Source organism: Garra rufa, chromosome 21 (genome assembly GCF_049309525.1).
Source record: "Garra rufa chromosome 21, GarRuf1.0, whole genome shotgun sequence".
Taxonomy (NCBI): Eukaryota; Metazoa; Chordata; class Actinopteri; order Cypriniformes; family Cyprinidae; genus Garra; species Garra rufa.
In genome coordinates, this window is record NC_133381.1 from 36,675,071 (window position 1) to 36,687,985 (window position 12,915).

General features: G+C 32.9%; 2 protein-coding genes across 2 annotated transcripts in view; one reads left to right on the top strand and one right to left on the bottom strand.

The window, feature by feature from the left end:
• cgref1 (cell growth regulator with EF-hand domain 1) overlaps positions 1 to 12,915 on the top strand; it is a 314,634-nt gene that overhangs the window by 30,504 nt on the left and 271,215 nt on the right. The gene's annotated exons all lie outside the window — the stretch shown is intronic.
• LOC141296388 (protein eva-1 homolog A) lies at positions 2,061 to 8,659 on the bottom strand. The gene is made up of 3 exons (XM_073827638.1): positions 8,547 to 8,659; positions 4,316 to 4,448; positions 2,061 to 2,431 (listed from the first exon to the last, which is right to left on the bottom strand). The coding sequence occupies exons 2-3, from the start codon at positions 4,404 to 4,406 to the stop codon at positions 2,061 to 2,063; spliced, it is 462 nt and encodes a 153-aa protein (XP_073683739.1). The 5' UTR covers positions 4,407 to 4,448; positions 8,547 to 8,659.

Here is a 12,915-nt window from a genome sequence, read left to right on the forward strand (position 1 = left end):
TATATTTTTGTCACATTTTCAATATTTTGTCTTAATTCGATCTGTATTCTATCAAGTGTAAAGGGAACACACAATATTTTATAACAATTGTTATATTTATGTTTAATCTGTGGAGAAAATAGTTTTTTTAAATATAATTTATATTTTTTTTATAATTCATTTGTAAAAAAAAAAAAAACTACTAAACTTAACTTAAACTACTAAACATTCTGCATTCAAACACTTTTTCATTTATACTAATATAAAGCATGGTTTTGTTCCAATCAGTGCTAATTTATACATGTTCTAGTATTCTTATTAAGATGATAAAATATTATAAATATGTAGGTACTATTTCCATCTCTTGTCTGTCCATCTGTTTGTCTGCATGTCCTATAATGGGAATACAAATCTTTGAAATGTTTATGATTCTGTCATAATAGCTGTTCATCAGCAGAGGGCACTAATACATTCAGTTAGTTAGGGTTTGTGCATAGAGACATTCAAAATCACAGGAATATTGGCATAAACAAAAGGTTTTAAAAGCTTGGGTTTTTTATTGTATCGAAAGATGTAGTGACTTTATCCACAGACAAACTTTTGGCACATTACTTCGTACACATTCAAGACAACCAGATGCAAATTCCTCACAAATTCATATATTTCTATGAAATTATTATACTGTTAAACCACTTACACTGAATAAGTGTGGAATGACGAGATAGTCAAAGCATGTTTGTTACAGTATTAAAATGCTGCATGTGTTTAACACCAAAGAGTGAAAAAAGGTCAGTAACATATTTGATATATCTGGCATTTCGGGACCATACAGCTGGAATAAACTGTGCTGACGCACGGATGGATTTGACCTATAGCACCATGTAGAAAACTGATACTATCCTGTGAAAAATCTAGTACAAATAGAGGTGATTGTCTTCCATGCATAATTAATACTTGCTGTAATAATGAATAGAACCCTCTAGAACTGATCTTCTAGAAAGGCTGTCAATTTTTACCATGATTTTTTTCTAAAATGAAGGCACAGACCATCATTTTGTTTTGTCGGTTGACAAAATATGACAAAATATCCTTCACAGAGGTCATGAAAACCCTGAGCTCCAAGACAAAGCTTTAGTATAATAAACGTGTTTGTAACAGAAAGACATTTTGCTTAAATAAAAGAGAAATTAGCCAACTCCAGAATAAGATCTCAATAAAATTAGCTGTCTGAATTGTCCAATGTCCGCGTGACCAAACCTAATTTCAGACAAAATTCATTCTAATTAAAAACACGGTATTTCAAGTCAAGCAAATTCAAAGCTCAAAGCATATTTTTGCCTTAACCTGTTTTTATTTCATGTCATGGTGAATTCTTCATTAAAACAAGTTTTCATTAAAGGTGCACTCAGTAATTTTACCTCATTAAAACTTTTACACATAAAGAAACGAATAGCACTTTTAGAAAAATATTACAATTATAAAGAAAAAAGCTAAACCAGTAACTTTATCCGCCTTATTTTTTTTAACAAGTAGTAACGAATTAGCCTAAACCATAGGTGAGACTTCCGAAATAATGAGAAGAATAAACTGTGATATTTGCACTACAAACCAGTGTGCTCATAATTAAGATAACACATTAAGAAGACACAACAATTTGCAATATCAAGCAAAACAAGCTGTTTTGTACAGCTAAAAATAGCTGAATGGATGAGACCAGAAGCCACACCCATAAAATTTCCAAATGGCCACGCCCACTCTTACAGCAAAAAAATAAGGTTTTACATGGACCAAGGCAGAATAAATTAATTACATCGATTAGCAACATTTTGAATCTCAGTGGCAAAAAAGTGTCCAAATTTACCTCAAACGGTGTAACATTGACCAAAAATATACTGAGTGCATCTTTAAAAACGCAAATGCTTCACTAGTAGTTCCAGAGCAACCAGAATGGATGTTCCAAAACGTTTTGTAAGTGTTGTTTTTTGTCATATCTCAGTCCCTTACTGTATCCCAAAATATTTTAATAGCTATTGTATTGTTTAATATTTCCTCAAACCTTCGGTCTCATTGCTTCAGAGACTTCAATAGTAACGGTTCAAGCTGCGCGTGCCCGGCATGTCCGGCTGTCCGTTCATCCAGATTTCCCGTATGATCCGCTCGCGTTCCTCTAATCGCTGCGCGCGCTCCAGCTCCTCGGCGGAGGTAAACACGTTACCGAGCGTCCGTTCAAAGCGCCGGTGGCGTCGTGCCGACAGGTCGGAGGTATTGTCCCAGTCCGAATCGCTGTCGCTCGTGTCACTCGTGCTCTCCGCAGTCTTTCCCGGTTTCTTGGGCGCTTGTTGCGTTTTGCAGTCAGTTCGACAGGAGATCTGCACCACTAACGCGATGAGAGTGAGAACGAGTCCCAAACACACTCCACACACGAAATACAGTGCCGCCCGTTCCGGGTGATCTGCAGAAACAGTTCAGAAGGTTAGTAACAGTTGTTGAACAGAGTACAAAGTAGGCCTTGTTTGTAAATATTTGCTTATAGTCTGATGACCGCCATTCAAGTAAAAGCGGGAGCGGCCATTTGTACGTTTTATGGGTCTGGCCTCTGGTCTCATCAGCATCAAGCTATTTTTAGCTGTACAAAACAGGTCCTTTTGCTTCTTGATATTGCAAATTTGTGTCTAACCATACTATTTTTAATGTATTATCTTAAATATGAACATACTGGTTTGCAGTGAAACAATTTTAGCATTTACTGCACATTTTTATGGTTATTTCCCTAAAACAACTAGTTTCGCCAATAGGCTTACCGCATTGAAGAATAAGGTGGATAGCAATCTTTTTTTATTTCTTTCTATTTAATTTGTTTATGGAAGCTTTTAGGGTGGTATAGCTATCTTGATAGTAGAGGAAATGTAAAAGATGTAAATAGTTCTTCAAATCTTTTATTTTGGTTATTAAAAATGAGCCATTTTTAATAATGAAATACAATTTATACATTTTAATATTTTGTTGAAATAGTAAACATTTTAAGAAGTAAAGTCATCGTGCCACCTGAAGTTTTGAAGCATGTAAATTATTATTATTATTTTTCTTAATATAAATTAATAAAATTGCTTAATAAAAAGTTAAAAATGTAAGTTATTTATATATATATATATATATATATATATATATATATATATGAAAGTATACACACAGTGTATATGTATATACACAGTTGAAAGTAAGTTATATCACAGCAAAAGTTTGTTTCTTAGTCTTTAATCTAACTTATTTTGGTATTTTTAATGTATAATTGTATTTACATTTAATTAATGATTACAAGTTTTCAGTAAAAACAAATAAAAATATATAAAAGGATTAGACAAACCAAACATCTAAAATATGACATTAAAATACATCTAAAATATGTTTGCCATATTTTTTGGCAAAAATTACGATTATTTTGCTCAATATTGAGATCATGATTATTTAACTCCATTACTTACTGACATTGAACTAATTTTTCCTTCTTAATGGAATATAATAATAATAATAACAAAAAATTGAGGGAAAAAGACAGATAAAATAGAAAGTAGAAAGAAAAAATACATTGCATGTGAGACGTTAAGATGTCCACATAAAAAGAAATTCACAAAAGTGATTTTATGTTAATAGAAAGTGTATAAAGTATAAAAATGTATAAAGTGTCTACTTTAAAGGTTTCAAATAAGTTTTTGGAAAATAAAATGTCTTGTACATATTAAAATATATAAAAGAATACAGGAGCATATTAAATTTTATTGTGTTTTAAATGAGTAAAAATTGTTACTGACAAACGGGCAAAACTTAGGATAGTGGCTATTTTTCAGAATGTACAGTTACAACTAATTAGCATTTGGGGTGTAAGTAATTTGTCTTTTAATATGTAATAAATTTATTTTTGTTGTAAATATGCAAGATTGTTGCACTGAATGACATTTTAGTGGGTGTCTTCTTTAAATTAGGGGAAAATGATATTGGATGATATTTGTTTTTTGCTCAGAAAAACAAAAATGCAATTAAATTAAACAGAAAACTTTTACTTTTTTGTAAAAACAACAATTTAAAGCATTATTACGCTTATTCTTTTTATGCTTAAACCTTTTTTTGTCTTTGACCCACATATTAGACTATTTGCTTGATTCTGGCAAAAATTATTATTATTTAACACCATCACTGATATTGCTTATTTTTAATAAGATATCAGTGGATTATCTTTTGTTAATAACTATTGGAAGACAAAATTGTAATTTAAAAAAAAATTCAATTAAGCACCCAGCTGTTGTACAGTGAGTGTATAGTGTACCAAACCTGTTTTTACCTGCTATGAAGGAGTAAGCAGCCAGTGCATTGCTTACTAAAGCCATCTCCTCAGTAGTGGCTTGCCTTTCATTGAGGAAAGCTGTAACCATTGCATCCACACAGACGCTCTCTGGATCACTTATTGTGTGGTACTGAAAGAAAGTGAAAGAGGATGAGACCGCAAGTTAAAACTGGTCTAAACCCACCTTCATTTTTTAAAATGGCTATAAAGAGAAGCGCTGAACCATAGCTTATAATGATGTTGTTTTAAAGAGTGTAATTATATCGAGATTTCTCCCTACATTTAGGCTGTACCATAACCTCATGTGCAGAGAAAACTATTTTTACAGACAGGCTGGAAATTTCCAAACAGCAGAATAATGCTATATCTTTCTGTGCAACCACAGACATTGTAACAACCTAAAGTTTAATTTGTCCTCATCAAACTGTCACAAGATCAGACAAAAAAGACATCCAACGTATACATTATTATTCACTGACAGGATGATTGCAGTTGAGACAATCATAATAGAAATTATAACCTTTCATAAAGAATTAATTATAGAATGCCATCCTACTCCTGAGATTCTCTCATTCTCGCTCCCCCTCGTAAAAACCACTTCTAGGCATCGGGGGAGTTTTTACCAGTAAATTATTGCCAAATTGCCAGGACATATTGGCTGGTTTTTGTCTTTCATCCCAAGAAGAAATCAAATGTAATGAAACAAAGGTGGCTGAACACAAACAACCATGGTTGCATGGAGAGCTTGAGTTAGTCAGATGTTTTTTAGCAGCAGTCTGGGCTGAAGGTAGACGGCACTCAGGGCCAGTCATTCACGTGGGTGTTAAGGAATGTAGTCTCGGTCTGTCTCACTTAAAGGAGGACAGGCTGCTCTTTCAGCGTGAATGAGGAATTAGACTAGTGGCACTTCCCACAAACAAAGGTACATGTTGGTAATTTTAAAAACATCAAATGCCCTCTCAGAGGTCTTGACTTTCTGTGTCAAATCATCACATTCATACAACAGTGTCGTCATTTTGTGAACTGAAAAATATGGTGAACTGATATCCGATTAATTGTAGTAAAAACAATTTTATTAACCTATTTTAATTACCAGAACTATTATATTTATATATTTTGAGGTGCAACCCAGCATCCAAAAATACAAAAAAGGTCAATTTTCATTCTGTTTTCTTTATGATATAGTTCATTTTATAAGCTCATTTTGAGGTCCAACCTTTTGGAAGCCTGTTTCCACCACTGAATAAACAAAAAGGTTATTGCAACTTTTTATCTCACAGTTCTGACTTTTTTTTTCTCAGATTTGTGTGATATAAACTCACAATTGTGAGAAATAAAGTCAGAATTGTGAGATTATGACTCGCAATTCTGACTTTTTTCACGCAAATGCCAGTTTGTATCTCTCAATTTTGACTTTTTTCCTCACAATTGCGCTTATATCTCACAATTTTGACTTTTGTTCTCAGATTTGTGTGATATAAACTCAAAATTGTGAGAAATAAAGTCAGAATTGTGAGATTATGACTCGCAATTCTGACTTTTTTCATGCAAATGCCAGTTTCTTTTTGCAATTCTGACTTTTTTTTGCAATTCTGACTTTTTTTCTCAGATTTGTGTGATATAAACTTACAATTGCGAGAAATAAAGTCAGAATTGTGAGATAACTCACAATTCTGTCTTTTTTTCTTGCAAATACAAGTTTATATCTTACAATTTTTTCACGCAAATGCCAATTTGTATCTCTCAGTTTTTGACTTTTTTCTCACAATTGTTTATATCTCACAATTCAGACTTTTTTTCTCACAATTCAGACTTTTTTTCTCGCAATTTTGACTTTTTTCTCACAATTGTTTATATCTCACAATTCTGACTTTTTTTCTCACAATTTTGACTTTTGTTCTCAGATTTGTGATATAAACTCACAATTGTGAGAAATAAAGTCAGAATTGTGAGATTATGACTCGCAATTCTAACTTTTTTTCTCGCAATTTTCACTTTTTCTCAGATTTGTGTTATATTAACTTGCAATTGTGAGAAATAAAGTCAGAATTGTGAGATTATGACTCGCAATTCTGATTTTTTTCATGCAAATGCCAGTTTGTATCTCTCAATTTTGACTTTATTCTCACAATTGTGTTTATATCTTACAATTCTGACTTTTTTTTGCAATTCTGACTTTTTTTCTCAGATTTGTGTGATATAAACTTACAACTGCGAGAAATAAAGTCAGAATTGTGAGATAACTCACAATTCTGTCTTTTTTTCTTGCAAATACAAGTTTATATCTTACAATTTTTTCACGCAAATGCCAATTTGTATCTCTCAATTTTTGACTTTTTTCTCACAATTGTGTTTATATCTCACAATTCAGACTTTTTTTCTCACAATTCTGACTTTTTTTCTGGCAATTTTGACTTTTTTTCTCAGATTTGTTTCATATTAACTTGCAATTGTGAGAAATAAAGTCAGAATTGTGAGATTATGACTCGTAATTCTGACTTTTTTCACGCAAATGCCAGTTTGTATCTCTCAATTTTGACTTTTTTCTCACAATTCTGACTTTTTTTCTGGCAATTTTGATTTTTTTTCTCAGATTTGTTTCATATTAACTTGCAATTGTGAGAAATAAAGTCAGAATTGTGAGATTATGACTCGTAATTCTGACTTTTTTCACGCAAATGCCAGTTTGTATCTCTCAATTTTGACTTTTTTCCTCACATTTGTGCGCATATGTCACAATTTTGACTTTTGTTCTCAGATTTGTGTGATATAAACTCAAAATTGTGAGAAATAAAGTCAGAATTGTGAGTTTATGACTCGCAATTCTGACTTTTTTCACGCAAATGCCAGTTTGTATCTCTCAATTTTGACTTTTTTCTCACAATTGTTTATATCTTACAATTCTGACTTTTTTTTGCAATTCTGACTTTTTTTCTCAGATTTGTGTGATATAAACTTACAACTGCGAGAAATAAAGTCAGAATTGTGAGATAACTCACAAATCTGTCTTTTTTTCTTGCAAATACAAGTTTATATCTTACAATTTTTTCACGCAAATGCCAATTTGTATCTCTCAATTTTTGACTTTTTTCTCACAATTGTGTTTATATCTCACAATTCAGACTTTTTTTCTCACAATTCTGACTTTTTTTCTGGCAATTTTGACTTTCAGTTTTTTTCAATTTTTTTCTCAGATTTGTTTTATATTAACTTGCAATTGTGAGAAATAAAGTCAGAATTGTGAGATTATGACTCGCAATTCTGACTTTTTTCATGCAAATGCCAGTTTGTATCTCTCAATTTTGACTTTACGAGTTTACGAGTTTATATCTCACAATTCTTTTATTTCTCGCAATTCTGACCTTTTTCTCACAAATGCCGGTTTATATCTCACTTTTTTCTCGCAATTCTGAATTTTTTCTCAGAATTGTGTGATATAAACTCACAATTGCGAGAAATAAAGTCAGAATCATGAGATGATAATTTCAAATTTTGAAATTTTTCTCACAAAAGTGAGCTTGTCCCTCGCAATTCATTTTTTTTAGTCTCGCAATTCTGACTTTTTTTCTCAGAAATCTGAGATATATAAGTTGAGTTATAAAGTCCAATTTTGAGGGGAAAAAGACTTTATATCTTTATATATATATATATATATATATATATATATATTCTGACAGTTACCTTTTCTTTTTCAGTGGCGGAAATGGGCTTCCATACAACCTAGGATAAAAAAGTTTTTTATAATATAGCAACTTTTATAATTTCATAATACACTGTTCAAAAGTTTGGGGTTGGTAAGATTTTTTAAAATGTTTTTAAAAGAAGTCTGCAAAAAAAGTCTGCAGTTTGATCAAAATGATTTAAGTACATCCTGTCACTGTTTAACTTTAAGTTTTTAAAGCCTTATTTTATACGGTATATGTGGAAAGTATCTGTTACCCTGTACTCCTAAGCTTATTTAACTGTTGGGTCTTCTGTGCAATCTTATGAAGCTCTTCATTCACCCTCATTACTATCTTATAATTATGAATCTCTCCCAGGTTCTGCACCATAATTTGACATTTAAACAGTATTTTCAATTGTAAACACTGTGAACTCCCATGCAAGACAATCTCATAATGTTTTACAAACTGCTACTCAAGGGCTCCAGTCATATTTTATCTGCTGAAAATGTTTTAGTTGTCACTACATATATCATTTTCACATAGAACTATAGATTTAATCTTACCTGGAGTGTGTTGATACATTGCGGTTCATCTATGCGATCTCACGCTGCAGAGAAAAGAGAACAAAAGCAAGTAAGACAAAATAAGAAAGAAACTTCAGCATCCTCCCTTTGGCTCCTTAGAACTGATGGACAAAGCAAAAGAAAGAAAAAAAAACCTGAACGGCTACTGTATGAGTCATAATGATCTATATAACAGATCAGCCCCCTCAGCGTTATGATAAGACCTTCAGTGGAAAAACTCTCCTTCCCAAACTTTGTTCCTGTGTTTGCTTGTGTCAGAGATTGTACATCATACAGTATCACTATGAGTCCTTTTCCGGTACACACACTCCTCCATTTAACCACAGTGATTAGTCAAGACCAAAACCCTCCCTAACTAGACAGAAAACCAAAAAACAATAATGTGTGTTGTGTTTAAGTTGTATGGCGTTTGCCTGGGTCAGGCCAATTATCTGACTGATTTGAAAGCCACAGTGCATAAACCACTAATTTTTGCTTAATAAATTATGACTAGAATGTATCATAACAGGATGTGATGTCAGAGCAATATATTGAGAAATGACTGAAATTTCTAATTTTGTACAGTAACAGTTTAAAAACCATTATCTGTTGTTCTATCTGTACTTCAGGCTATTTTTATGGTTGGAAAACAGCGTATGACTAAACTGTTGATCTTGTGGTTTTTATCTTTTCATGTTTTTGGAAACTGCACTGGACTTTTCCCAGGACAAGTCCTTCTTTCCCACAGAAATCTCATGGGTCGTATCCTGTCTTCATATTAAAATAGATCTAAATTGCTTAACTTCTTCCAATATCAATAGAAGGATAAGACAGGCCTGTTATTTAATCCTAAAACTTAAAGGAAAATTACGTCATCTTAATTAACTGAATTCAGTTTTTACATAAGTTTATATAACATTTCATGAAAACATTTGTTACAATGTTTTTTTTTTCTCAGAATTGCATAATATAACCATAAAGTTCTGATTTTTTTGGCAGAATTGTGACATAAACTTGCAGTTCTGACTTTCTTTCTCAGATCTGCATGATATAAACTCACAGTTTCAATATTGTTCTCAGAGTTGCGAGATATAAACTCACAGTTCTGACTTTTTTTTCTCAAAATTACGTGATATAATATCACAGTTCTGACCTTTTTCTGAGAATTTCGAGATATAAACTCACAGTTCTAACTTTGTTCCCAGAGTTGCGAGATATAAACTTGCAGTTCTGACTTATTTCTCAGAATTACATTATATAATCTCGCAGTTCTGACTTTTTCTGAGAATTTCGAGATATAAACTCACAGTTCTAACTTTGTTCTCCGAGTTGTGAGATATAAACTTGCAGTTCTGACTTATTTCTCAGAATTACATTATATAATCTCGCAGTTCTGACTTTTTCTGAGAATTTCGAGATATAAACTCACAGTTCTAACTTTGTTCCCAGAGTTGCGAGATATAAACTTGCAGTTCTGACTTATTTCTCAGAATTACATTATATAATCTCGCAGTTCTGACTTTTTCTGAGAATTTCGAGATATAAACTCACAGTTCTAACTTTGTTCTCCGAGTTGTGAGATATAAACTCAGAGTTCTGACTTTGTTCTCAGAATTGCATGATATAATCTCGCAGTTCTGACTTTTTTCTGAGAATTGTGAGATATATACTCAGTTCTAACTTTGTTCTCAGAGCTGCAAGATATAAACTTGCAGTTCTGACTTTTTTCTGAGAATTTCGAGATATAAACTCACAGTTCTAACTTTGCTCTCAGAGTTGCATGATATAAACTCACAGTTCTGACTTTTTCTGAGAATTTCGAGATATAAACTCACAGTTCTAACTTTGTTCTCCGAGTTGCATGATATAAACTCACAGTTCTGACTTTTTCTGAGAATTTCGAGATATAAACTCACAGTTCTAACTTTGTTCTCCGAGTTGTGAGATATAAACTCAGAGTTCTGACTTTGTTCTCCGAGTTGTGAGATATAAACTCACAGTTCTGACTTTTTCTGAGAATTTCGAGATATAAACTCACAGTTCTAACTTTGCTCTCAGAGTTGCATGATATAAACTCACAGTTCTGACTTTTTCTGAGAATTTCGAGATATAAACTCACAGTTCTGACTTTGTTCTCAGAATTGCATGATATAATCTAACTTTCTGACTTTGTTTTACGAATTGTGAGATATAAACTCACAGTTCTAACTTTGTTCTCAGAGTTGCGAGATATAAACTCGCAGTTCTGACTCTTTCTGAGAATTGCGTGCTATAAAATTTGCAGCTCTTACTTTTTTCTTAGAAATGCATGATATAAACTCACAGTTCTGACTTTTTTCTGAGAATTTCGAGATATAAACTCAGTTTTTACCTCGCAATTCTGACTTTATTTCTCACAATTGCGAGTTTGTATCCTGCTATTCTGACATCACTTCTCAGAATTGCAAGTTTGTATCGCAAGGAAAAAATTCAGAATTTAAGTTTAAATCTCGCAGTTCTAGAAATAGTCACAATTCTGACTTTTTCTCGCAATTGTGGGTGTACATCTCTCTGACTTAATTTTTCACTATTGAGAGTTTGTATTACATAATTCTGAGGGAAATGTCAGAATTGCAAGATATAAACTTGCAGTTGCGAGTTAAGGCAGTATTTCCTGATATAAGTCGCAATTGCAAGGAAAAAATTCTGAATTTAGGTTTAAATCTTGCAATTCTATAAATAGAGTTACATTCTGACTTCAGAATTATGAGATATAAACTTGCAAATGTTAAAACATATCAGTCTTTTTTCACCCTCAAAACTGGACTGTATAACTTCAAATTGCAAAAAAAGTCAGAATTGCGAAATATAAACTCGGAATTGCAAGAAAAAAGCCTTTAAGTTTTTATCCTGTAATTCTGACTTTATTTCTCACTATTGAGAGTTTGTATTACAAAATGCTGAGGAAAAAAGTAATTTTAAACATTTTGTTAGTCATTGAAACATCTAACAAGAAAACTAAATCCATTTTTCAGCACAGGCCTCCTTGTTTTTGCTGTAATGCCTAAATACATTAATCAGACAATCATTTTATGAAGCTTAGTCACCAGGCCCATTACATTCTTGAATGAACTACACTACAATGTTTTCCTAGAATTGTCCATTCAAATACTTCGAGAGAGTTTTCACCGTCGTCCTCCAGATGGAACCACCGTTATGTACCGCAATCAAGAGAGGAAAGCGGCAGCTCATTTTTGGCAGGGCTTTATTGAAGCCAGCAGCCTGTCGTATTTCAGGGCCTTGACCAATGGAGCCTGGCTTTAATCAGACACTGAGCCAAACCTGAGCTTCAAAGCTGGCATGAGCCAATACTCTTTCATTTGACTTCACAAATAGACGTCAAACAAACAAGTAACTCTAAAATTATGTTGTTCCTCATTGAATAAGTTGAGCAGCATGGCTGTTCTCCCGGTTTAACTGCGTATAGTCACAAATAACTCATTTATTTTACTTTTCCAGGCTCTAATAATTTTAACAGGAATTCAAGCACCTGTTTTCTCAACTATAACATGATATTTAAGTTGAGACAATAATGGGTGCACAACTGCTGTCATTAGTATTCACAGCCAGGGTTAAAATGAGTCAATGTCAACTAGACCTCCCACAAGCATGCCAACCAGCATGCCGCACAGCATTGTCGACCAAGCAGGTCACTTTTAGCTGGCCAGGCATTTTCCTGCGCCATCCGTGTCAATTCCTCAAGAACAAACAAACAGGTGGAGTGGTAAACAGGTGCATTCTGCAAGTGCTTTGCTCTTAAAGGGATAGTTGTCATTGCAAACCTGATATTTTTTTCCCATATAATCAAAGTTAATAGAGTCCAAAATAACTTAAGACCCCACTGACTTTCATTAATTAACACATTGGCCAAACTTTACTATAAGAATTGATAAAAATCCTGCTTGTCCATGTGCTTATCCATGTTGACCAGTTAAAAAAGTAGCTTCCTAAGAGAGTTTGCTTTCCTAAAAACATTTTTCCCAAGCGTCAAAATAAACAGAAACAGACCACATCTTGTGGAAAAAACATTACATAAACTTTTTCGTCAGAGGACTGGGATACAAACTGCGTACAAATGCAAGACCATTTAAATCTCTAAATATCACAGGGAGCCTCTTATTGTCCTTATGAAGTGACCTTATAAAAATATGTTCTCTCACTGGGGTCTGTTTATCGTGCACTTAAGAAATCCAGCAGAGAAATGAAAGAGCAGGGGGAATTACACAGACTTCATCATTGTTTTCACAGGAGAGAGAGATTAAACTAGTCCTCACAAAAAAGATTCATTGGAGAGTTTCAGATTTCTATTTTTAGAGGAAATGTTTAAAAA

Coding starts and splice junctions, on each gene's coding strand:
- LOC141296388 (XM_073827638.1), bottom strand. CDS start 4,406: ATGGTTACAGCTTTCCTCAATGAAAGGCAAGCCACTACTGAGGAGATG. Junction 2,432..4,315: donor TGCTTACTCCTTCATAGCAG/GTAAAAACAGGT, acceptor CTGTTTCTGCAG/ATCACCCGGAACGGGCGGCA.